Genomic DNA, 27,681 nt, shown 5'->3' on the forward strand with positions numbered 1-27,681 from the left:
TTGATTTTGTTCACTACCTGTAATTTCTTGGGCAGGCTAACTGCTGTCTGTAAAAATTTATAAAACTTAAAGAAATAATTTAAAAAATAATAAAACAACACGCTTGTAGAACCATATGGGCGTAGGGAATTCTTCACATGCATGGTTTCACACATGATGTTAGATGCTTAGGTAGATTTTAAAAACATACTCGCGCGCGTACGTTTGTTCGCGCACCAGGCGCAAACAAAAGTACGCTGGATTTTATAAGATACGCGCGTAGCCACGTGTATCTTATAAAATCCGGGGTCGGCGCGTGCAAGGGGGTGCACATTTATGCAACTTGCGAGCGCCGAGCCCTGCGCACGCTGCTCGTTCCCTCCGAAGCCGCTCCGAAATCGGAGTGGCCTCGGAGGGAACTTTCTTTCTACCCCCAGCACCTTCCCTTCCCCTACCTAACCCTTTTATAGATCGCCTTCCTCATTGCTTTCTAGGTCCAACATTTACACATGAAAGTTGCTGTTTTATAAGCAATTTATGCAAGTAAATTTGTCAGATTATTTGCATATACTTACACCTTCTCTTTATCTGGAGTAAGAGATTGTAAACATCTTAAAAGTGAAATACCCACTAGCTGGGGGTTCTGGAGAGATGGGGGTTTTGAGGCTGGAGGATTTCAATGACCTGCAGTTCACATCTGAAGGAAGGATTTGCATGTGGATTTTTCACCTAATATTCCTCTAGCAAAAAACCCTAAGCTCTCTTGCTGCTCCTATTACCCAGATGTGTCTGATTGGGAAATGAACAGATTGAGGTACCATTGGCAGATGTGGACAGAAAGTAATATTGTCTCATTTGAAGAATTAGTGAAAAGCTACCATATAGACTAGAACACTCATTCTTCTCTACCTGCAGTTCCAGACTCTTTAGCAGAAGTAGATAGATAAGAACATAAGAAAATGCCATACTGGGTCAGACCAAGGGTCCATCAAGCCGAGCATCCTGTTTCCAACAGTGGCCAATCCAGGCCATAAGAACCTGGCAAGTACCCAAAAACTAAGTCTATTCCATGTTACCATTGCTAATGGCAGTGGCTATTCTCTAAGTGAACTTAATAGCAGGTAATGGACTTCTCCTCCAAGAACTTATCCAATCCTTTATTAAACACAGCTATACTAATTGCACTAACCACATCCTCTGGCAACAAATTCCAGAGTTTAATTGTTCGTTGAGTAAAAAAGAACTTTCTCCGATTAGTTTTAAATGTGCCCCATGCTAACTTCATGGAGTGCCCCCCTAGTCTTTCTACTATCCGAAAGAGTAAATAACCGATTCACATCTACCCGTTCTACACCTCTCATTATTTTAAACATCTCTATCATATCCCCCCTCAGTCGTCTCTTCTCCAAGCTGAAAAGTCCTAACCTCTTTAGTCTTTCCTCATAGGGGAGCTGTTCCATTCCCCTTATCATTTTGATAGCCCTTCTCTGTACCTTCTCCATCGCAATTATATCTTTTTTGAGATGCGGCGACCAGAATTGTACACAGTATTCAAGTTGCGGTCTCACCATGGAGCGATACAGAGGCATTATGACATTTTCCGTTTTATTCACCATTCCCTTTCTAATAATTCTCAAATTCTGTTTGCTTTTTTGACTGCCGCAGCACACTGAACCGATGATTTCAATGTGTTATCCACTATGATGACTAGATCTCTTTCTTGGGTTGTAGCACCTAATATGGAACCCAACATTGTGTAATTATAGCATGGGTTATTTTTCCCTATATGCATCATCTTGCACTTATCCACATTAAATTTCATCTGCCATTTGGATGCCCAATTTTCCAGTCTCACAAGGTCTTCCTACAATTTATCACAATCTGCTTGTGATTTAACTACTCTGAACAATTTTGTGTCATCTGAAAATTTGATTATCTCACTCGTCGTATTTCTTTCCAGATCATTTATAAATATATTGAAAAGTAAGGGTCCAATACAGATCCCTGAGGCACTCCACTGTCCACTCCCTTCCACTGAGAAAATTGTCCATTTAATCCTACTCTCTGTTTCCTGTCTTTTAGCCAGTTTGCAATCCACGAAAGGACATCGCCACCTATCCCATGACTTTTTACTTTTCCTAGAAGCCTCTCATGAGGAACTTTGTCAAACGCCTTCTGAAAATCCAAGTATACTTCATCTACCGGTTCACCTTTATCCACTTGTTTATTAACTCCTTCAAAAAAGTGAAGCAGATTTGTGAGGCAAGACTTGTCCTGGGTAAAGCCATGCTGACTTTGTTCCATTAAACCATGTCTTTCTATATGTTCTGTGATTTTGATATTTAGAACACTTTCCACTATTTTTCGTGGAACTGAAGTCAGGCTAACCGGTCGGTAGTTTCCCGAATCTCCCCTGGAGCCCTTTTTAAATATTGGGGTTACATTTGCTATCCTCCAGTCTTCAGGTTCAATGGATGATTTTAATGATAGGTTACAAATTTTTACTAACAGGTCTGAAATTTCAATTTTTAGTTCCTTCAGAACTCTGGGGTGTATACCATCCGGTCCAGGTGATTTACTACTCTTCAGTTTGTCAATCAGGCCTACCACATCTTCTAGGTTCACCGTGATTTGATTCAGTCCATCTGAATCATTACCCATGAAAACCTTCTCCATTACGGGTACCTCCCCAACATCCTCTTCAGTAAACACCGAAGCAAAGAAATCATTTAATCTTTCTGCGATGGCCTTATCTTTTCTAAGTGCCCCTTTAACCCCTCAATCATGTAACGGTCCAACTGACTCCCTGTGAAGGAGTCAGTTGGTCCTCACACACACACACACACCAGTCTAGCTAACGGTCCAACTGACTCCCTGTTTGACAAACTGAGGGAGTCAGTTGGACCGTTAGCTAGACTGGTGTGTGTGTGTGAGGAAGAGAGACTAGTTAGAGAGGTTACTGGTCTGTGTGAGACAGAGGCTGTGTGTGAGTGAATGGTTGTGGGCTCTAAGGAACTGTTATGACTGTCCAAATCCAGAGGTGGATCCTTAGGCCGACCGACTCGGAGGAACGGCCGGGAGGCAGAATCACACTGGGCGGATGGGCTTCACCTGGAAATCCGCGACCCCTCCAGAGGAGCTGTGGGAGCCCGAATCACCAGGACTTAGGAGTCTTCACCCTGGAAGCCCGAGGTCCCCCCAGGAGGAGCCCGTAGGAACCCGGACCGCTGGGACTTAGGCGAGGAGAAGCAGGAACCCAGTAAAGAATACGAACCGGAATCAGGACAGGCAGCTGGCAGGCGGAAGATGGAGTCACGGACCGGAGTCAGGACAGATGGCAGGCAGGCTGAAAATGGAGTCACGGACCGGAGTCAGGACAGATGGCAGGCAGGCTGAAGATGGAGTCACGGACCGGAGTCAGAACAGGTGGCAAGCAGACAGATGGAGAATCACAAATAACAAGCAGGAATTCAAGACTCAGATATCAGGCAGGAATTAGGATCAGGCAGGCAGGCAGAAAACTGACAACAGACAGCAGGAATCAAAAAACGGAGAACAAAACGGCAACAAACTATTCAAAGAAAGAATCTCGTTGCAAGGCAACGTACAGTTTCCCGGAGCTTGTTTTAAACCCCTACCAGCTTCTGACGTCATCAGGGGGCGTGTCCTCGCTACCAGCTTCTGACGTCATCAGGGGGGGCGTGTCCTCGCATCTGATCCTGCCGGCTCAAAGACATTGGTTCTTGCGTGCGTGCGTGCGTGCGCGCGCGTACCCCTCCAATGGAGGCTGAAGGAGACGCCATTACCACGCGGTTTTTGAGAGGACCGGGACCCGACGGACTGCCGTGTTCCAGGAAAAAGTAAAAGCCCGGTCACTGAGCTAGTGACCGGAATTGCAACAGGAAGAGGACTGTGAGAACAGAGCTTCAGCAGCCACTGCTGTTTCTGGTGAGTGTTATTGGCCTGCAAGGGAAAGGAGTAGGAGAGTTGCTGGAGAGGGTAAGTAAAGGTGGCTTTTAAAGTTTATTTTTCTTGATTGACTGCCATTTTAATTATTGGGTATTATGTGATGTGTCTGCTGTTTGGAAATATTTTATTGATATTTGGACAATTTTTAATAATTTTTATGAGTTTTTAATTGTTGGATGTTATTCTGTTCATCAGCTGTTTTGTAACATTTATTAGTATAGTTTTACAATTATTTCTGCCCCATTTCTTCCTTTCTTAGAAACATAGAAATGACGGCAGAAAAAGACCAAATGGCCCATCCAGTCTGCCCAGCAAGTTACCACACATATCTGTCTCACTGACCAGCAAGTTCAGGGCCCATGTTGGCCACTGTCCTACTCGAACTTCCCCCTACCCCCTGCCGCCGATGCAGAGAGCGCAATGTTAGAGCTGCATCAAAGTTGAATCATAAGGCTTAATGGTTAAGGGTAGTAACTGCTGCATCAAGCAAGTTACCCCGATGCTTGTTTACCCAGTCTGCACAGATCAATGCCTTGTTGCATGTTGTCTGAATGTAAATCCTCTTTTCCACATTTCCCCCTGCCGTTGAAGCAGAGAGCAACGCTGTATATGCATTCAAAGTGAAGTATCAGGCTTAATTGGTTTAGAGTAGTAACCGTCGCAATAAGCAAGCTACCCCCAGCTTATCTGTCTACCCAGATTGTGTAGTTCAGACCTTGTTGGTTGTTGTCTGAATGCAAATACTCTTTTCCACATTTCTTCTTGCCATTGAAGCAGAGAGCAATGTTGGAGTTGCATTAACCGTGTGAAGGCTTATTGAGTAAAGGTAGTAATCACCAGGTAGTAGCCACCATTCTAGCAAGCCATCCCCATGGCTCTTCTCTTCATTCCCATCCTCTAGCCTTTATGGATCCACAGTGTTTATCCCATGCCCCTTTGAAATCCTTCACAGTTTTAGTCTTCACCACATCCTCCAGAAGGGCATTCCAGGCATCAACCAACCTCTCTGTGAAGAAATACTTCCTGACATTGGTTCTGAGTCTTCCTCCCTGGAGTTTCAAATCGTGACCCCTAGTTCTACTGATTTTTTTTTCCAATGGAAAAGGTTTGTTGTTGACCATGGATCATTAAAACCTTTCAAGTATCTAAAAGTCTGTATCATATCACCCCTGTTCTTCCTCTCCTCCAGGGTATACATATTTAGGTTCTTCAATCTCTCCTCATAAGTCATTTTATGAAGACCAGCCACCTTTTTGGTCACCCTTCTCTGGACCACCTCCATCCAGTCTCTGTCCCTTTGGAGATACTGTTGCGATCCCGGTCGCAGCTCCTGCGACTGGGCCCTTACCTGCTCCACCAGCCCCTAAGGTCTGCCGGTCCCCCTCAATGCGATGCTAGGCCGGCACGGGCCTCTCAATGCTGTGGCGTCTCCATGAGGGAGACGCCGTCGAGTTCCCAGACATGGCCCCGCCCACCACATATGCGCGCGCGAAGAATCAGCTTTTAAAGCTGCAGGCGCGGGAAACCTCGGCCGGTCCCCAGAGTGATGTCAGATGCCAGCAGGGTATATATACCCAGGCCCTGCACCAGGAAACTGCCTTGCAATGAGGTTCACTCCTGTGTGAGTATCTAGTTGCTGTGCCATTCCTGTTCCAGCCTTGATCCTGCTTCAGTTCCTACTCCAGCCTTGATCCAGCTTCCATTCCTGATCCAGCCTCCATTCAGCTTCCGTTCCTGATCCAGCCTCCGCTCCTGACCAGTCTCCATTCCAGTTCCAGCCTTGCCTTACCCTCGGACTGTCTTCCTGGTTCCTGACTCCGGTTTGTCTATTGGTTTCCCTTGTTTGCCGCCAACCCTGAACTTGGACCGTCCTTCACATTGCTGTTCCTTTGTTCCAGGAGACCTCTCCTAAGTCCCATCAGTCCGGGTCCTCATGGGCTCCTCCCGGGGGGACCTCGGGCTTCCAGGGCGAAGCTCCAGTTTGGTCTCCCGGCTCCGTGCCGCCTTCCGGCCATTCCATCTCTGCAGAGTCTCCTTCACGTCCCGCCATCACTCCGCCCGGCCAGCCCAAGGGTCCACTACCCCAGTCATAACAGTTTGCTAGGCCATGGACCCAGCGGACATTTCTGGACTACAGTCCATTCCCGGAATGGCACAACGTCTGCAACAGCAGCAGCATCGTTTGGATGTCCTGGCAGCCACAGTGGAACGACTAGCCAATTGTCTGGATGCCCAGCCTCCGGAGGCTCCACCGGTACATCCAGTGGTCCCCATCATTGAGTCTGCAGCTACTCCACAGTTGCTGGTGCCGCCATGCTACTCAAGTGAGGCCAAGCTCTGTCGTGGATTCTTGACCCAATGTTACATCCAGTTCGCGTTGCTACCCAAGCAGTTCCCAATGGATTCTGTGAAAGTCGCTTACATCCTCTCATTGCTGGATGGGAAGGCCCTCTCCTGGGCCATCACTCCGCCCGGCCCTCCCAAGGGTCCACTACCCAGTCATAACAGATACGGTCTCCAGAACTGAACACAATACTCCAGGTGAGTCCTCACCAAGGCCCTTGTACAAGGGGATCATCACTTCCTTTCTCTTACTAGATATTCCTCTTTCTATGCAGCCCAACATTCTTCTGGCTTTAGCTATCGCCTTGTCACATTGTTTCGCCGACTTCAGATCTTTAGACACTATCACCCCAAGGTCTCTCTCCTACTCCATGCACATCAGCCCTTCACCCCCCATCAAATACAGTTCTTTCGGACTTCCACAACCCATATACATGAATCTGCACTTCTTGGCATTGAGTCTCAGTTGCCATATCTTCGACTACTCTTCCAGCTTCCTTAAAGCCCATCTCATTCTCTCCACTCCTTCCGGCGTGTCCACTCTTGCCTTGAATCAAGAAATCTGACACTAATGGTTGGTGGTTTCGGCAGTCAGGTTCACGCCTGAGTTGGAATTAGTTATCTTTTTAAACCTCCCTTCCCTATGAATTCTGGGATTTCTCATTTTTTGCATAGTTTCCTATGAAAAAATTGGCCTTATAAGATCATCAGCTTTGTATGTCTGTGTACCCCTATCCTCAAGTCTCTCTATGTTCTGTCCCCCTAATGAATTTTGAACCATTTATCCAATTCCCTTCAAATTTGTGCCACAGTAGAGTGCCCAGTAACCATCTCCTCCAGCTCACACTTTTCATGTTCTCTCAATGTTCCCGGCACTTGGAATTCCTGCTTCTTAGAGGTTAGAGCATATTATGATGTCACTGAGCATTCATAAAACTATGGTCACCAGCTGCCTATTTTTTGCCTATTTTTCTAAATGAACAACAAAACTGTTTAATGATGTACTTATAATTAAAGAGAAATTCTCATAACAAATATTGTTGTAACCATGTGCAAACTTCCATACCAAAAAAAAAAAAAAGGAAATGAGGCATCAAGAAATGTTCACATACCCCTTTGTTGTTCACATTGCTTAGAGAGTCAAAAATTAGTTGCTCTGCATCATCTGTCTTTCCAATCAACATCTCAGTAATACCCAAGATAATGTCTATATACAGTGTTTGCCAGTAGATGGCACTCACTCCATCCTAATGAAGATACTGCAATCCACAGCCTAGAGGGGGAAGCATAGATATGCATGAAATCTGTACAACAGAATGTAGACTTAAAAAACAGATCTACTATATCTCTCCAGCTTTACTTTACCTCCCTTTCCCATACACAAACATTATTAATATGCAATGAACACTGAGGAGAAAGGGCTGTGATCTAAGCTGAATTATGTTTAACTCTTTAATATTTTCTCCATAGAGACCAATACTGAAACTTGTTCATCCTTCAAGGATGTCTAATAATCTCCCACAAAATGCCATGTGAACCCTTTCCTTGTGGTCAGGTCAAATATTCCAGGGCACACAATGACAAGAGCAAACTCCTCTGATGCATATTTCATCTGCCCCCTTCCCCTTACAAAACCAAACTTCCTGCACCTGCTTATGGGTTTCTGAGTTTTAGATTCTGGTATATAAATGGAATGTGGGGGGAATGTGAGGAGGGTGGGATGCCTCTTATGAATGGTATGTGCTAGGTATATTATTATTTATTTGATTTTATTGGCTGTCATTCAGTTTATACACCATCATAGCAGTTAAAAATAAAACATTAATACAAAAGCAATACATTTATAAAATAATAAATTCAAATAAAATAAACAAGTTAAAATATTCCCAAAAATAAATCAAATAAAATAAACCAGATACCTTCTAAACTAAACTTAGTAATCCTCATATGTTTGAGAAAACATCCATTCTTTCAAAGCCTTATGCGATTTCAGGTAATTTTTCTCTTTCCTGATTGCCAATGGAATACTATTCCATAATGCAGGTGCAACATAGCTAAAAGCTGTTTGTCAGCTATGATTGTATCTAATTGTAAGTGAAGAGGGATCAACAAGAAGCTGCTGCTGAGCAGAATGCAATGCATGTGCTGGCTGATACGGAATTAAAAGATTCACAAGATGCAAAAAGGGAATCCATTAGCAAAGGCTCATAAGACCAAACACAGAGATCGATGCAATATGATGCGTGGTAAAATGTGCGTTCAGATTGAGCGCTTATTTTCCTAAAGCATGCACAAACACCTCTCCTGGGCGCCCGATGCAGAATTATAATGAGCTGCTGTGCTAAAAAGGATGCGCTGAGGATCACTTGTGCATCTCTAGCACTTGGGCGTCCAGGAGGCAGCGGTGCACGGGTTAAGAAAATGTATTGAGCATCTGTTTTCTCACCCCACAAAAGAAAAGCTGCCGTGTGAAAGCCCCTGCAGTGACAAAGAGCAGCCATGCTCAGAACAGGGACAGAGTCACCCCTGCGGCAAAGATTTCAGCATCTTAATATTGACTGATATCACCTGAGGTTATCTGTCGAGTCTTGCAGCCTTGCAAAATGCAAACATTTTTACAGCAGGTTTAAAACTTTACACCTGATTCTCCTACTAATAAGGAAGCTAATGCAGTTCACGCAGCTCTGGGGCTGGCATTAAACTTGCTGCTTTAACATTGGGAGGGCAGTAATAGCTAATAGCCTCATCTGGTCTGACCCAGTATGGCAATTTCTTATGTTCTTATGTTCTTACATGGCATTTACATGTGATGAGCGCTATTAGCTAATCATGAGTTTGGATGCATATTTTGGACGCACTAATCCCCTTATTGCATCTGGGGTTAGCCTAGCGTGTCCAATTGCTTGTTATGCTGTTCACCAGACTGAGTGCACTTTATTGCATCAGCCCCATAGAATCTTAAACTTAATTCTACAAATGATTGGAAGCCAATGCAGTTTACTCATAAAAAGAGTAACAGAATCATATTTTTTTTAGCCTCAAACAAAAATTTGACAGTGGTATTCTGTATCAATTGTAAACATCTAATCAGCTGCAATGTAAAACCCTGTAAAAGCGCATTACAATATTAAAGAACAAACTAATGTTTCTACATTTTTCCTGGCTAAATAAAATCTGATTTGATACAATAAGCACAACCAATAAAAACATCTCTGAACAACAACAGAGATCTGGCCCTTCATTGAAAGTCTTGAGTCTAATTTAACTCCCAAATGTCACAACTGTATTTTTTTTATTTCAGTGTTCCAATCAGCAAAATGGAAAAATTAGTTAATGGCTGGTTCAAGCTTGAAATAACATATCTGTTTTATCTGGATTGAGTTGTAATTTGTGATCACTTAACCAAGAGGCAACTGCAGATATGCATCTTTGTATACTGCACGGAGCGATTTTCAGACTTAGGAAAAATAAATTTCACTACTCTTCACAGGATATACGTGTATTATTCATAGGGCCTTGACAGATCATAAATGCCCATTACAATACATATTCACATTCACAGGGCCAAAAGTGTCCATATTAGCCACGCAAATCTATGAAACCATGAGTGCACATTGCATGCCAACACACATCCAAAGGCACATAAGTGCCTATGACAGGACATGCTGTATTCACACATCCAATGAGCCATTCAGGTCCATATCACAGAATATATATATATACATCCTTATAGCCTTATATGAGAGCATATCACAGGACATCCTATGTACCAACTGTTTGCATCTCAACAGCATATACTTAATAGGGCTGAAGTTAAATTTAGGCTCTTTTAGCTTCAAAATCAATCGAGTATTAGCACAAAATGTCCACTGCACTTTTCAAGAATTCATAGGGCTAAAATTAGAATTGGACCATATTAACTATTTGATATCCTTTAGTTTACATCTCCCTCCTTCTCTGTTTACCTGTAATGGAGGAAGAGGATTGGTCTTTTCTGAAAAATAAAACTAACAGTTTTTCTTTTTTACCCGATTACTCAAATGCCCATATTAGACACAGATTATTCATACCAATTATAGCATGGGGCATGGCATTCAGATGTGCGCTAATGGATCTGAAGAAACAAAGAGAAGGGCAGATAATGAGAAAGAGAGAGAGCTTCAAATACCTCAAAATTATACCTGCACAAGAGGTAAGCATTTTCAAATACCTCAAAATTATACCTGCACAAGAGGTAAGCATTTTCAGGAAGTTCTTTGTGAGCCCTCTGGGGGATAGGGAAATATTTACAGTACCTGAATATAATCCGCTATGAAGTGGCTGAAAGGCAGAATATATAAATCAAATAAATAAATAGAGCATTTGGTTATAATATGAGACTGAAGGACACACATTCCGGAGTAACATAAGAAAGCAGGTCTTCACTGAAAGGACGGTAGATACAAGGCACCACTTCCTAGAAGAGACACAGAGGAGAAAAGAATAACAGAATTAAAAAAAAAAAGCCTGGACCCAGGTATAAAGGATCTTTAGAGGTGGAAATAAGTAGTCTCTGCAATATTACTGTAGGTATGAAAAATGGACAAACTGGGTGTTATGATCTTTATCTGCTGTCATATTCTGCATTTCTATAAACTGCAGAGTTTTCTCCATACAAACCTCTGTTAGATCTGGATGCACATTTTGTTCAAGACTAGAAATATGGTGTGTACAGAGCCCCAAAGTTCAGTAGCAGTCTAACCATCTGAGGTTCCTGTATTTATTTACAGTGCTTACATCCTGCAAATCTAGGCATCCATAGTATCTCCAAATACCTTCTAACAGGATACACAGTATACTTTAAATCCATAAGCCATATTATTTGCATGGAATGTTGTTATAAATATTTCAGTAACATTAGTATGCCACTGTAAATGGTATTCATATCATATATATTTGATTTCTGCAAGCACTAAATTTGGGAAGTGGGAATTACAATAGTGTAAAACTGGGATAAATCTGGCCTATAAAATGAAGAGCACAGCAGAACATTTTATGTTTCTAACTGTAAATATAGGAAAGCAAATATTACACTTTTACATTTCTAAAGTAGCACCAATTGACAAGAATCAGTGGACCCAGACACAGCAGAGAACCAACAACTAATGGGGAAAACATAGATTCAGCATTAAAAACATGACTTAATGTACTGGTCAGCACATTCCTTGGGTATCTTCTGACCAATTGGGTATTCAGGATATTTACAATGAATATACATACGATATATTTGCATGCAACAGAGGGAATGCATGCAAATATATCTCATGCATATTCATTGTGGGTAACCCAAAAACCAGACTGGTTGGGGGTCCCCAGGGACTGCATTGAGGACCACTGTACTAATGGATTAGAAGAAACAAGGAATATATTCAAGGACTATTTCACTTATAGACATTTGATATTCTGCCTTATCCCAAAAAATGGTCACAAGGCAAATTACAATTAAAATTAATTACCACTGCAATTATATTGTGGTTTACAATCATCGAGGAGTAAGGACCACAAATGTGGGCAAAACCAGATAGAGCAGAGGTATAAGGTAGATTAAATTGGTCAGTGGGAAGTAGCAGAGCATGTGATAGGAATTGGTCTGCTATTTGTGTTGAAGAATAAAGGTATGGGCACTGCAGGTGGTATGTGTAAGGAATAGCAGGTCTTGAACTGGTAACTCTTGAAAGTTAGAGCATAAAATGTCAGGATTAGCCACAGGACCAGATGATCTTGAAACATTCTAGTAGTAATTACCTACTCTACCCGGCAGGGGTGGTCCATTCCCATGGAAGCTCCCTATTGGACCAGCCTTGGCTGTGTGCCCTGACTGGAAGCTGTAAATAAGGAGGCCCTGCTTGTCATATTCCTGCTGATCCAAACAGTCTTCTGAAGCCTTACCTATGGAAATGTTTTCCGACTGACCCTTGATTCCTGCTCAACCCCTGATCATGACTGACTTTGGAGACACACCTAGGCCCAAGCCTCAAACTGCCTATTCTCTCAGGTACTCCACAGATTTCCAAGTCCCAGCTGTGGTCTGCACCTGAGGGCTCAACCTGTAAGGAATGACTGTGGGTTGGGTGAGGAAAGTGCCTGTAGGTTTACTTCTGAGCTACAGCTCAGAAGTAAACCTACAGGCCTTCTCTGGATGCCATTCTTATTTTCACTTGAAGACTCTGTAACACCTGACAGCATGCAGGGATGGTACAGAAGGAGAAGACATGTTAAATAGGTGATATTAGAATAAGAAGGTACTTGAAAAGAATGGAGGTTGATAAGGTGATCTCATGATAAGAATTCTGGTAGTCCTTGTGTGAAAAAAGTCTCTTTCATGGATTCTATGAGAAGGCCCTGGTGAAAAGCCATGACAGATACATCTCAAATTATCTTCCCCATGGAATCAGAACCAATGGGATAGAATGCAGTCAATATGGCATGAAGATCTGTCCCGCTGTATTAGAACTAGTAACCATCTAATGGGATGCACCTAGATGCAGCATGAAGAATATGGCCCTTCTGAACAGTACAAATAAAAGGTCAAACATACCAGGATATTGCATGAAGAATCTAACCACTGTATAGAACCAGCATGTATAAGCATGTATAAGAACCTGTTTCAATGTTACTTGTTTCAATGTAAATCGCCCTGCGAGGCGTTAGTTTTATTTCCTTGTAAACCGGGGTGATATGTATATTATACAGGAACCCCGGTATATAAAAACCAAAAATAAATAAATAAGTAAATAAATAAATGTTCTGGGACACAACAAGATGAAACATGAAGAATCCATCCAACTGAATACCATCAGAATATACTCAGATGCAGCAAGAAATAACTGCTCAATCAGATCAGAATTAAGTCTTGGCAGGATGCAGCCAGGTACAGAATGAAAAATCTGTCTCACTGAATCAGAATCAAAGCAAAACATGAGATAACTATATATATCATGAGGAATATGACATACCCAGATAAAGCATGAAAGAAATATTTCACAGATTGGAACCTGCATCCAATAGAATATATTCAAATATAATACTACAAATCTATCCCACTGAATCAAAGCTAGTGCCTGATAGAACTCATTTAAGTATATCATAAAGAATGTGTTTTCCTGGATCATAGTCAACAGGCACCAAACTATAGCAAAAGTAGACTGTTCACTCAGATTAAAACAGTTATCCAATGAGATGTATTCAGGCACAGCATAAAGAAATCTGATCCATGGGATCAGAAGCAAATGTCAACAAGATGCATCAAGAAGTAGCACATAAGATCTATGTCACAGAATCTGCAGGTTTAAAAAAATAAATTGTAGTAAATCTAACCCCAAAAATGAGAAGAAACACAGCAAGAGAGATAGATCCTTTATACCGATGATAAGTGGTCAGCATTGCGAAGTAGAATATTGATCTCTGATTCTTAGTTTGAACTTCTGGTCCTCATGACAGGACAAGGCTAGGAATTCCACTGAAATACCAACTTGCACAGACCAGTCCTTCAGAGGTCTAGAGAGACCGGGGCCACTTGAGGCCCCTAGCCGTAAAAAAAAATGTAAAAGATTACAACATATGACGACATAAAAAATGAACAAGTATTTGAAACCCAGACCAAATGCCCCTCCTGGTGCTCATCCTCCTCCCTCCCCCCCCCCCTCAATTGGCCCTGCACAGACCCTTGGAAGATATAGCTAAAATCTATCCTTATGGCATGAACCAGATCCTGCATCCTCAAAGGCACGATGCCACAAGACCTATCCATGGCAGAAAACAGGAACACAACTGAACACTTCACACGGTGTCTCCTTGTGAAAGTACAGCTGGAAAACAGACTAAAAAAGGACTCTGTGGGAAACAGAGCAAAAAGCTACAAAAATATTTAGTGGATCGATTAAATATATGATCTACTTGTTGTAAGACCCAGTGGGGTGCCCTGGAATGCAATACATATGGACAGCTCCAGGATTTGTGAAGCACGAGGCAAAACTGAGTACCTTCGCCTTGTGATAAGGATGCATATATGATATTACATAATCTGCCACATGGAAGGGTATCAGTCTTATAAAACAAGTATATAAAGATAGGATGAAAAAAAAAAAAGTTAGACATGAAAGACGTTTATGCAGTCATCCATTGAAGGGGGAGAGGAAGTGTTTAATCTCCGTGCTGTCCCTAAACACTTAAGGGCTTGTTAGCCAATCATATTATATGTCACATAAAGCATTTTTCATAGCAAATCTGTGGCTTCTTCCCATCCCTCAAGAAGTAGCATATTATGAGCAACTCAATATCTGAAGCTGAATAGGACATCTTCAGTGATTCCGTTGTTTCAGATGGTAACGTGCACCAGTGGTTCACAAATCTGATCCTTAAGCATGACCAACAGGTCTGGGCTTTCAAGATAGCCACAATGATTATTCATGAGACACCTTTGCTTGAAAACCAAACCTGTTGACCTAGAGGACTGGGTTTGGCAACCACTGGTATAGGCCATCTACATTCTCAGGCTCTTCAGTCTGAAAGAGATCACAAATTTTACTGCTTTCCAATTGGTACACGTGAAAATCTTGATCAGATATATATATATATAATAAAGAACCTCAAACCCAGAATTCAAGTGTTAACAGACATGGGTTCAGATAAACCACAAGGCTGCTTCTCTTTTGTCCCAACGTGAAAATGATTAGTACTTCTAGGCCATGCAGACTCCTCATCAGGGGCTCCTGAACCATATCAATAACTTGATGTAATTTGGCAGGGACAGGGGGAATCTGTGGTGCCTCCTCTAGGCGACGAAAGGCTTTGTCCATAACCAGTTAAGCCAAAACACAACATCTGGTGTTAGCAAGAAGGGAATGGCTTGGACAGGGAAGTAAACTATCAATAGAAGTTCTAAAGTTATACATTTTATGAACAGTAATTTGTTTACAGCAGTTGTCAGTAAAATATATATGAACTTTTTTTTTTTTTTTTTACTTTCCTAGCCTAATAAAAATCCCGTATTGTACCCCCGCAGAAGCTACTAGACTTGAAAAGCAACTCTGTCCCTTCCCCATGTATCTGAAAGCTCTCTGCTCCTCTGCTCAGGAGAGGGTTAAAGCAGCTGATCCTCCAGCTAACAGCTTCATCCTGTTCTGTCGGCTAAGTGGCGCCTCTGAGTCAGCGAGGGGGCTTCGCAACCCCCAGAGACTTCACCAGCCAAATAAGCGTGGAGAGCCAGGGCTCCCTCCCTCCCTGGCACGGTGCCCCATCCCAAAGTTTTCATTTTTAAAGAAGAAACCACTGTTTCAAAGCGCACACATAAATATGTACAAGACTGGGGATTTATCTAATGCTAAACAGGGGTTTGCATTAAGAAAAGAAGAAAAACAAAAAACAAAAAAACCACATGCAGACAGACAAGAGGAGGCTAGCAGTGTTACTTAACAGCCATGAGCATAAAGCTGGGGAGCCCTCAGGCTCCCAGGTTCAAATCCCATCTTTACCAGACTCAACTGTGTGTATCCTTTTTGGTAAATCACTTGACCTCGCTACACTCAGAACTCCATTCAGAAGGAAAGTGCCAGCGCTGGGACTTCACTGCTAACCTTTTACCCCCAGATTGATTCGAAGTCAACGGAGATTAGCAGTCACCATAGTGGATGTTTGTCTGCACCACAAAACCACCAAGCAATTCAGCACTCCTGGCCACCTCGGGTTAGACGGCATACTGCTGGAAGAGCAGGACTTTGTGAGGGGCTCAGGGCTTGAATAGCAGAGACTGCTACAAGTTAGCACCCAGGTGCACTGACGAAGCTCTTTACGGGTGTGTGGAGCGTGGAGGGACTGAGGTAGAAGTGGTGGAGGGAATGAGGGCATACTGTTGAAATAGCAGAGGGTGCTTCAGATCAGGAGTGAGATTCATTGGCAGAGCTGTGTGTGTATGGGGGGTGGGGGATGTTTCTCAATAAAATCACAGGGGGTGCTGCAGATCAGGGCTTGGTGCATGAATAGAACTTGTGTATAAGCTGAATATTGTACAAGGCACTACTATTTATTTATTTATTTTATTTATTTATTTATTTAAAAGTATTTATTTCCCGCACCCTCCAATGTTCGGGGTGGGTTACAAAAAGACATACATAATTGATAAAAGGAGGTAAAATAAATTATAAAATAATAAGGCTGCTACAAGTCAGGATTGAGGTACGTTGGCAAGACTGTGTGGGATGGCTGCAGGTCAAGACTAAGATCAATTGGTAGAGCTGTGCGGGATCCCAGAACTCAAATCATAGGGGTAGCAGAGGCTCAAGACAGAAACATAGAAACACATCTACAAGACGGCTGAAAAAGACCATACGACTTATCTAGCTTGCTCAACCACACAGTTTTAGCAGAGTTGTGTCAAAGCTCACTCAGGACTGGAATCATGGGCATTGCTGGTCAGAACTGAGATGCAGCGAGAGAGTTGTTTGGAGGCACACTGCTGTAACAGGAGCTGCGTTGCAGATCAGAACTGGGTAACACTAGCTAAGCAGTGTGAAACAAGGAACCAAATTCCCCCTGTGCATCTCATTGCCAGTCTGTAGGCATTTCTGCAAATAACAGAGCAGCAGATGCGCGCGCACACACACACACACACACACACAACCTCCATAACAAGAATAGAATTTCTCCATGCTGCTGCTGCTTCACACATTTCTGAGGCAAAGACTGCCTAGAAGCAAATAGGCTGCAAATATGCAGCAAGCCTGCATTTCAGTAAAGCCTAGTAGGTATTTCCATGTAGACCACTATGAAATCCTGTGCACCTGTCAGAGAATTTAAAGGTTGCTGGGGTAGAAGTCACAACAGCATATGTTTGAGAAAACAAATGTGTACGCACACCCCAGAAAAGAGAACTGGAATAAATATAAAAAGTAAGAAATTGAAAAATGAATACATACGTGCTTGACAAACTAATGCACAAAACTGTGCACATTTGTGTGTATGCAAACAAAACACACTTGTGTATGTAAACATGTTTAGACGAAGGAAGAGCCCATATGTAGGGAAATCATATGCAGAGGCAGACATTTAATATAAGGGAGAATGTGTATATGTTGAGGAATGGGGGGGGGGGGGGATTTGTGGAAATGCCGAAACCGATGACCGTTAGACACTTTGAAAATTCACTACAAAGGAGTTACGTGCGCAAAAGTAGCATAGGATCATAGCAATTTTCAAAAGTCCATTTGTACAGGTAAAAGCTTTTGAAAACTCAGCCCCATGGAATGAATTTTCAAGGAAGCTATGCACGTAAAAATAGCAATTTTCAAAAGCCCATTTATACGCATGAATACTTTTGAAAACTGCCTCCACCACGAAGGATCCACCATTGCCAATCTGAGCTTTTGGACCATTAATGCCACCTCAGTGACCCTCTTTAGGCTGTGAAAAGAACAGCAGGGGAAGAAGAATCAGGGCAAGTCAGGAAGTGTTGCAAAAGCTCTCTTGAACCCATCAGCATTCTCCCTCACCTTCTCACATTCCTCTTGCCAATAAGGTTCATTCTTTCTGCCTTGCATTCTTGCTAGGAAAGCCCTAATGAGGTGCCAGCAAATGGGCTTCCAAGGCAGATTTTCTAGAATGACCTCGGGAAGAGGTGTGGTCTACTGATCTGATCACAGTACAATGGGCCAAATATAGGTTCCAGCCAAAAAGCGGGTCCGAAAAACAGGGCAAAAGGCCTGCAAGTCAATTTGCTTTTTAAAATTTTCACATAGCACAGCATTTGCTTCCAGATTTAATATCCTGGAACTTCAAAAAGCAAAAGAAACTGCAGAAAAAAAAAAAGCCTGCAACCAAAAACGTGCACGAAAAGCACTGCAAAATTCTTGCCTGACCCTTGAATTTAGAACTTTTGGGAAAAAGTTTGCTTTTCGTTCAAGCTTTAACTTGAATGATTTTTTTCTTCTTTTGTAGATTGTTTTCTTTCCTGAACTTGCAGGTGATTCAATTCTGGACCAAAACTGTGCTGTTTCAAAATTCTGCAAGCAAACCAATTTACAGACTTTTTGCAGAAAACTTAAGCCTGAACTTATGAGTAAAGATTAACCGTTTGGGTACTCTCTGGCAATGACTTTCCCTGCATCTCAGTCTATCCAACTCCAATAGGGTAATTTCAGTGACTGTGCCGTCTTCTTCACGCAGGATCCTTCACTGAAACAAGAAAGGATGTGAAAACCTTGCACATACATGGATTTTCTGGAGCTTTTCCACTTTGACTCGATTGAAAATTACCTCATCCTTATTGGATCAAGGTCATTTTCAGTCAGGTAGATGCCAGATCCATGCTCTAGACTCCCAACCAAGTTTGGACCCAATCAGTACATTTTGACAGACGTTTTCATACCTTTGGACAGATGGACAAATTGAACCAGTCCCCAAGAATGTTTTTAAATAAGATTTTAAAAATGCTAAATTCTGCCATGACATCCACTCTAGATGTGGCTGCACATATGGTTCTGATATGCTAAGATAAAACACATTGAGATCCAGTTTACATGAAAGATGTTATAGACATACAGTATATATCAATGCATTGTGATAGGACTCTCTCTCTCTCCTCTTCTCCCGCCTTTATATGTTCCCTGTTAGCCAGTCCATACCTCCCAGGTTAAACTCAAAAACTCAGAAGTTGTGGTCTGCCAAAGGCCCCAGAAACCCTGCCAAATCAAAAATCCACTTAAGACGTGAAAATGACAATTTGTAACTAAATCCATCCATGCACACCAGATACTGCTGGGATGAGGTCAGCAACGCTGTAATTCTCCCATAATGCCCTGGTGAAGAAAAGCCCTCTTGTACAGATGTTCAGTGTCCATAACCCCAGATGTTCTGTTTCTCACAGGAGGAACCTTTGTAATTCCTGCTTTGACATTTCACATGCTAGGACCTGAGCTTCTTTCTGAGGTCAAAGAGGAGACAGAACAAGTCTCTGAAATAAAACCAAAATAATATGTTTCGGTTGGGTGTGCTTGGGGGGAGGGGGGGGCAGGATTTTCATTGGGTGTCATGCACAAAAGACACTCCTGTTATTCATGGAGAGACCACTCTGCCATAGTGAAGTTTTAAATATATTTGCAAAGTAAATGGAATAATTAATTAGCGTGACCATTCTCTCTCCCCCCCCCCCCCACCCTCACCATACATCAAATTCTTTGGTGACATTTTATATCCCCCCGAGACTTTATTCCCACTGTAACTGTCGCCTCGTAGCTGAGGAGAGGCCACAGCCGTTAATCTATCCTCCTCAGCTCGTGCTTGAAAGTCGAGCTCCCCTTGTACTGACACCAACTTTCTTGCAAAGAGGGAATACTTCTGCATGTCTTGTGTGCAAGAATCAATCAAGAAGGGCCACATTTAGTCATGGGGAAACAGCAACAGAAGTAGCTGCAGAAGGTACCCTCAAGTTTAATCTCCCCTAAGGAAGAAATGTATAAAGTCTAGGATAAGGTCTAGAGCTGTCTTGGTCGGGGTCTGCACACTTCTGGGCTGTGGCTCTCTGGGCTTTCCAAATAGTGTTAACCTGTTGCGCCATTACGCAGGTTTTAAGTTATTTTATTTTTCTCATCGTTATCTTAAGGATTGATTGTGGCACTCATTCATTCTTAGTACTCATCAGGTCTTTCCTCTGTTGGCCTACAATTCCTACACCTCTTATATTTGTGACTTTTTCCTTGTACTGAGCTCCACTGTCTCTTTTATACTATGCAATTCAGGTAAGCTGCAAAAATATCTTTTGTGCCTTTCTTTTTTTGTGTTGGTACCATGAAAAAATAAACACTGTCCAATCTGTTAATATCGTGTCACAGACAAGCATGGAGATTTTATACATGAGAACCCAGCATTACAAACGTGGATACCCCCCATAACCATCACTACCTGTTTGACCTTGTGCTCAAATTCAGGTTGTAAATTATTTTATCCAGCAACATTACAACCCCATCCGCTGTCTTGTACCAGGCCATGAGTGCTGACTGTGCTATATAAATAATGATTATTCTAGATGTTACTGCATAATGGATTTGAAGATCTACAGGCCCTTTCTTTAGATGCAGCAAGACTGAAAATGTATGTATTGTATAGTAACACCATATGTGAAAACTTTATTGGCGCAATAAGATATATCAAACCCTCTAGCCTAGGCGGGTGTAAGATAGCAGTGTATTAAAATAACGTATTCTGTTGATCTGTGCTGCTATTAGCACACATTGCTCTACCTTTCCGTTATTCCATGACCCTTTTTCATGTGCACTGCATATTTACAAGGTATAATAGGGCACAGCAGACTCAGCCAGTCAAAAGTAAGCACTATGCTGTCAGCTTGAGGCCAACAGTACCTGCCATGGTGATAACACAACTGCAAGAAAATTGCAATTTTTTTTTCTGTGTTTTGGTTGAATAAAGGCTCTAATTTTCTTGCAGTTATGTTTTTGTTGTTTTCCAATACTATTCAAGCCAAATTTAAACCTGGGGAAAGAGCTGTTCCCTTTGGGTCAGGCTCAAGCTCACTCAAATATACGCACAACTTCAGAGAATATTTTTTTCTTCCTGTTTTGTTTTGTTTTTTTATCGCCTCAATCTAACATACTTTTAATGTGGATTTCTTTGTAAACACCTTCCTCTCATATTTTTCTTTTTTTTGTACCCTCACTCCCATCCCAGATGACACAACCAGGTGAGGTTACAGCCCTTGCCAGCCTGGAGGTCTAGAGGAAAGTTTGCTCTCAGACTTACCCCCTTGGGTGCCAGTCTATGGCTGGCAGGGGTCAGCAAAGCAGGGAGCAGCAGTCTTCCCCTTCATCTACAAGATCAAATACATCACTGCAACCACCTACCTGTCCAAAGCATCCCTACAATGAATTTAATCTCCTTTGCCCAAACACAGAGCTGTTTTTGAAGTATCAGCACTATATATTGTATCTATGATTTTGCCTTGATTTCCTTACATCACTTGTAGAGTCAGTCGCTATTTTCCCGGACAAGCTGAAGGCTGTTAAACGAACAGAGGCTTTTGCTGTTTTTAAAAGACTAAATTGTTTTCCAATGCTGTCTTTGATAATTGGATATTCTGACATTACTAAATAGGCTGCCTCCAGCTGATGCCCAGGGCCTGTGTCATATTGGATAAAGAGTTGTTGGAAGCACCCACTGAGCACCAGTAAAAATCAAGATGACAACACTGGTAACACAATGCAATTTGGATTCAGAGAACAGAGTGAAACCTAGAAACTGAGAACAGAGGCAGCATAATAATTTGTGTAGTTCAGCTGATATGGATATTGTCATTTTGGGGGTGCTGGGGGATGGTGATAATGCTGTAATAAAAATACTGTCAAACATTTTAATGACTCCAAGGATCAGGCACCAACTCCCCCCACCCCTAACCCTGCACCCTACCCTCCTGTCTCTCCCTCTGTTGCTCTGTCTGTCACTGCAAGAAATCTGAAACTTTAAAACTAAGTTACACAGATGGGAGAGAGAGAGAAGAGAGACAGACAGACCCTGTCCAGTCAGGGCTTCTGCTGGCAGCAACCTAGAGGAAAAATAAACTTGCAGATACGCAAAAAACACTATTGCCTTTCCAAGAGCTTTTGATTTGATGAATCCCAGAGAATTTGGAGACTCGGAGTCACCCAATTGCTCTGATAATCCTTGCTGTAGTTATCTGAAATGAAAAGGAAAGGCATTTGATTTTACTGCCCCCCCCCCCCCCCAAAAAAAATGTTTATAAAGAACAGTGGTAGAGCTGTAGCTTGGTGCACAGAAACACACAGAAGGCCAACATTTCCAGCTCCTCAGCAGGCATAGTTCAAAGATAGAGTTTATTGCTAAAATTGTTTTTTGTTTTTTAAATCAATGATATTTCATATTTACACTGATATGTTTTTAAGGAATATTCAAGTAGACATTTCCAATATTTTCTGGTATAAGCTCTAGCTTTCTTTTTAAATCTATACACAAACATGAAAATAAATAAATTGTACACAGAAATATTCTTCTCTCATTTCTACAATACTATAGGTGTTCCAAAAACATCAAAGATTTCACTCATTTATAAATTGTTTGTTTTTTTAAAAAATTTGTACTTTGTCTCCTTATTATTAATAATAATTATACATTTTTTTTTTAAATTCCCCTAGGCAGCTCTGTAAGTTAGTTGAAGTCCTTGAAAAGTCAGTACTAAAGAATGTGAGAAAAGTGACATATAGCAACACACGACATTAACATCTTATAGGGATTTTTTTTTTTTAATTCAGCTTTATCTTAAAGGGGAAATTAATCTCCTGACTTTCTCCATTTCTGCAAGTGCTATTTAGAGAAACCCCTCTCTCTTTGCATTTTAGGATGGGTTCAAAATATGGTCCTGTGTCGTTAAACAAAACAGCAACAACAAGAGCAACCAACAGCTGCATCTGCACCATTGTCATAATAATAATAATTATTATTTTTGCCTCCTTTAAAATCTATCTATTTACAAGGCTGGCAACTTTTTTTTTTCTTCATTTTGTTAGAATGCTCTACATACATTGTATAAAAATAAAACATCTGAACACGGGGCATAAGCTTTAGTAGCTTCTGGCTTACTGCACCGCAGTTCCTCTGCCTATCTTTGAATAAAAATTAAAAAAAAAAAAAAATCAAAAGTCAACAGTGCAAGGAGGAGGGAAGGGAAGATAACAGTGGAAACTCTGAATTCTCTTGATAGAATGAACTTTTCCTGATGGTCTCCTTTCACGGCGGAAAAGTCGTCGTCGTCGTCCCCCCCGCAAGCTTCCTGTTGTAGGGAACAATCACGGGGGCAGCACAGGCTACTTTAATGGACACATCCCGTTTGACAAGAGTCATCCCTCGCCTGCTCTGCGTGCAGCAAACGCCAACACAATTCACCCCCACTGCATTTATAGTACAATGTGATGGATGAGGCAGGAGTTGCCTGCACAGGTTCCTTATTTCAGGCAAAGCACCTCTCTCTAGCAGGCTTTCCTCATGCTGCAGATTTACAGACCAGGGGGGGGGGGGGGGGGGGGGGGGAAGCAAAGCAGTTGTTTCCGAAAATTCATTGATCGCTACCAGAGGGTCCCACTGCACATGTTCTTTGTGTGTGTGTGTGTGTGTGTTTGTATGGGGTTTGTTTGTTGTTGTTGTTGTTGGGGGTTTTTTTTTTGTCCTTTTCCAGTTTCAGTCCTACTCGGTTAGCAGGAGCATTTGCACTCTGAGATGATGGGGTACTGAATTGGAATCCAGGTGCAATATTTTTGCCGCGCCCAGCCCTGGCAGTACCAGCGCAGGAAAGTCTTGGTGACGGACTTGACCGGCTTGCAGTACATGCCCTCCGGGAAGGAGCAGGACCTCTCCGCGAAGCAGTTCCCTTCCTTGATGTAGCGGGGCCAAAAGCGGCCCCCCAGGTCCTTCCAGGTGTAAACCACGGGGCAGTAAGTGTAAGCCCACAGCCACTGCAGAAACTTCCTCCGGGCTTTCTTGCCCATCTTGACTCTCCCGCCGTAGGGCGTCTCGCTCAGATCCATCTTCTTCAAGTCGCCGGGCAAGGAGCCGGGCGCCCTGGGCTTGGGCAGTGGGTCCTGCAGGGACAGGTTCACCTGCACCGGCGCCACCACGGCCATGAAGCTGGGATCGAAGTTGCTGCCCAGCTTTTTCCTCAGGGCCCGGTCGTCCAGGTCCTGCTCCCTGGGGTCCTGCTCCGGGTCCGGGTGCTCGATGATGTCCTTCACCGGCAGGTTGTCGCTGGGCGAGGGCCGGAGACGGAGGTAGGGCTGGCAGGCGCCCTGCTGCACCACGGCCAGGCAGCAGCAGAGCAGGAGAGTCCGGCAGAACTGCATCCTCGCCCGCTGGTGGCCAACTTCCCCTTTCCAGGCAGAAATGCCTCCGCTCTCGAATAACTATTGCGGCTCTTTGTCTTTAGGTGGCGGCTGCAGCGAGTAGTATCAAGTCCCTGTGGTTGCCAACGCCAGGTCATTAACAGGCAGACACAGAGTCCAGGGAGAGAACTGTTACTTTAAATAGCTCGCTGAAGGCTTGTGCGATACCGCTGCATGCTAGCCCTCTCCTAAAGCCAGGGGAGCAAGCTAATTGACAAGCAAAGCAAAGTCAAGCAACTTTCTTCCAAAAAGGCACAAAATAAATACCCCCCTTTTTTTTTTTTTTTCACTTTTTAGCTTCTTACTTGCTCTCTTTCCCCTCCAAAAAAACAAAATTCACAGAGGACTAGTCTCCATCCCCATGGTGACAGCTGGACTTACATCCACGACAACTTGTCTAGACTGTGTGACAGGGTCTGGCGTGAGATTGGAGCCCAAGAATAAAAACTTCTTTATAGAGGTTACTGTGAAAAGAGGGGAGGGAGAGGAGAAAGTACTGTACAGGCAAAATATATTAAAAAAAAACTCGCCGTCTCTTGCTAGTTAAAAGGAACCGCAGAAAGTAATATATATATATATATATATATATATATATATATATAAATTGAAAGTTTGCAGAAAAGATGTTCAAACTGTCCCAAAGTTGCAAGCAAGTTGCATAAAAGCTGCACCAAATTTGGTCTTCATTTCTCTTCTTTCTTTTCTTTTTAAAACGTATCCTTCATTCATAAAAAAAAAAAAAAAAACAAGATTCAGCAGTAAAGGTTACTACCAGCCCCTTAGCAAGAAAAACAAGATGCAAAAATAATCAACTTTTGCAAACTCCTTGTCCTTTGCAAGCACCAATTTTGTAAAAGCAGCAAACGAATGATTTCAAAACTTGATGAAAAGGCCGAGTGTTTTGTTTCTCTCTCTCTTGCTTTGGTGTTTTTGGAAGGGGGGGGGGGGGGGGAATCGCCCTTCCTTCCAATGCAGGAATCCTTGGAAACAATTTCTCTGCGTTCTGCAGATCAGGAAGAATGCCTTTTGGGTGCAAATGAGCTGGTAAGAAAAATAAACCCTAGGAAAAAAACAACAATAAAAAACAAACAAACAAAAAAAACCCTCCAAATAATAATAATTAAAAAAAAAAAGTTAATTAAAAAAAAAGTAGAAACCCCAGTTCCCAAACAATCCACTTGAAGGGAAAACAGGAAAAACAAAAGGTGGGAAGAAATAACAGATTTACACGTACAATTCCCAGGAAAGGTAATGACTGCGATCCATTCTGCAGCAGTGGGGGAGGCTGAAACCCTTCCTCTCTCCGCGAGTTTTAGAGGCTTCCCATGTGCTGGCGTTCCCGTCCTCCTCGGGCTTTGCTTTCCTGGACGGAGCGGGAGCAGGCAGCAGGGTGTAAAACCATCCAAGAGGCAGCAGCAGCAGCAGCACTAGTAACAGTAGCAGGTTTCAGCAAAGGGGGGGGGGGGGGGGGGGGGGGCCTGTGTCGTGCAGGAGGCTCTAAAAACAATCCTAGCGGAGGAGCCAGAAAGTCTGTCACTGGCTTTCCCGGTCCTCCTTAGGGGTGGGGGAGGAAAGTCTCAAGTCTTCCTCGTTCTTTTTCTCTCCCCCTGGCTCCCGCATTAGGTGGTTCTTTTTTCTTTTATAATTTCCCAGTCCGCATGGCTTGCTGTCTGCGGCACAGATTTCTCAGCGCTGTACCTGCCTGCGCCTCCGCATGGGCTTTCTTTTTTTTTTTTTTTTTCCTCAGTCCCCTCTGATGCGTGTGTGCAGAGCTCTGTCAGTCCGGCTCGCTCCCTCGCTTTTTTTTTTTTTTTTCCTCTTTCTCTCTTTACCCACTGCACACTGTGCAGGGCTCTCCCCTTCGATCCCAAGTTAAATATCCCCCCTCTGATGGTGCGAAGTGTCAACTAGAACTGCCCACTGCTGTCACTTTCACCGTGCTCTGTGATTGACAGCCCTACCTCCCCCCAGCCCTAATGAAGAGGATGCTACAGGGTCCTAATGACCCTCCCATTTTTATTTTTTTTACCTTGCCTGGTAAAGAAACCCTTTCCACTTACAGAATATTTATCAAACAAACGCAGGGCTGAGGCAATTACTGATTAATGTATAGTTGTCCTGCTACTGTAGGGGGGGTGGGGGTGGGGGGGGGAACTTGTTCCACATGAATTAGTAAGAAACTCGCAATGCTGCCTCACCAGGGCTTACTGTCACGCTCTGCTTGTCTAAATGCAGCTTCTCTGCAGCATCATGGGGGGAAGGGAAAGGTCACCAAACCAAAGACTCAAGTCATCCAGAAAGGTCCCGGCTTTCTAAATCCCTCCCCCCACCACTGCATTCTGGGACGTGTAGTCTAGCTTTCCATTTATTTATTTAAAAACATTTATAGCCCTCTTATATCGAACCAGCCGAGCTAAGTGGATTACAACATACAAAAAACCCCAATAAGTAATAAGAACATAATAATAAAAACTGTAATATAAATATTTCTCAGTCACAAGAAAAAAATACCATAGATAAGTATGACTACAAATCCCAGTTCTGGGAGCGATGCAAAGGATTACCTGTCTCTAATGCCAATGAACAATCTAAAGGGGTTGAATCACACTGGAAAATAAAATCATTGCTATTTAAACATAACTGGGGGGTTTTTTTTTGGTTGTTTTTTTTTTGAACTAAATTCCATCACCCCATTCTGGTTTTTATTGCATTTGATTGTTTATCTTTCTAATTTGGGGCTTGTTTCATGACTACTATATCCTTCAAAATTTTTGTGCTAGATAAAAAAAAATTGGACAATTAGTGGAAACATCTAGAGACTTGCTGTGTTCAATTAGGACAACTGAGATTAAATCCAGATACTGTACGGTCCAAAAACAGTAGCCCTGTTATAATGAGGGAAAATGAGACCACTAGACAGTGCCAGGGAAACAGTTACTCTCCAACCTGCAGTTCTGACCTCTCTCCACTAGAGGCTGCTAAAGTCTGCTCTTCTCAGCCAGTAATCATCTTCTGAATTTTTAATTTTGGTCTTTTCATTATTTGAAGGTGAAAAGTAGGGTCATAGCTCTGAATGCAGTGATAAACAGGACAGAGTTTATCCTCCTCCTCCCCAAAAATAAATCCAGGGCAAAGAAGTTATAGTAGCATACAAAATATGGTAATCAATGATTTTTCATTCCCTGGTATCAGCCTTTTAAGAAAGGCCAAAGTATGTATTCCCAGCATCTATCAGCCTTAGTCAAAAACCACTGCTGTTGGCTTAATACTGTAATGGTTTAAATAATAATTGGTTACAGATTACTTCTTGCTTAATCTATTACAGATTATCTGTGGCTGGCTGGCTATTGGATAGGAATGAGGAGAAAGAGTGTGGGAGAAAAGTGATTCCGCTGCATGAAACAGTCATATCTGTTTTATCTTGAACTAAAGAAATGACAAGAAGCCTAAGATAGTCTAC

The 27,681-nt window shown here is 42.6% G+C and overlaps 1 protein-coding gene across 1 annotated transcript; it reads right to left on the bottom strand.

Annotated features, from left to right (window-relative positions):
* Positions 1-22,509: 22,509 nt before the first annotated feature.
* On the bottom strand, positions 22,510-26,016 carry LOC115076210 (noggin-2-like). The gene has a single exon (XM_029577431.1). It carries the CDS (start codon positions 24,180-24,182, stop codon positions 23,538-23,540), a length of 645 nt encoding a protein of 214 aa, XP_029433291.1. The 5' UTR covers positions 24,183-26,016; the 3' UTR covers positions 22,510-23,537.
* Positions 26,017-27,681: the final 1,665 nt, after the last annotated feature.

Source organism: Rhinatrema bivittatum, chromosome 14, assembly GCF_901001135.1.
Source record: "Rhinatrema bivittatum chromosome 14, aRhiBiv1.1, whole genome shotgun sequence".
In the NCBI taxonomy this organism is placed as follows: domain Eukaryota; kingdom Metazoa; phylum Chordata; class Amphibia; order Gymnophiona; family Rhinatrematidae; genus Rhinatrema; species Rhinatrema bivittatum.

What these genes read in the sequence shown, in the direction of transcription:
- LOC115076210 (XM_029577431.1), bottom strand. Translation starts at nt 24,182, where the DNA reads ATGCAGTTCTGCCGGACTCTCCTGCTCTGCTGCTGCCTGGCCGTGGTG.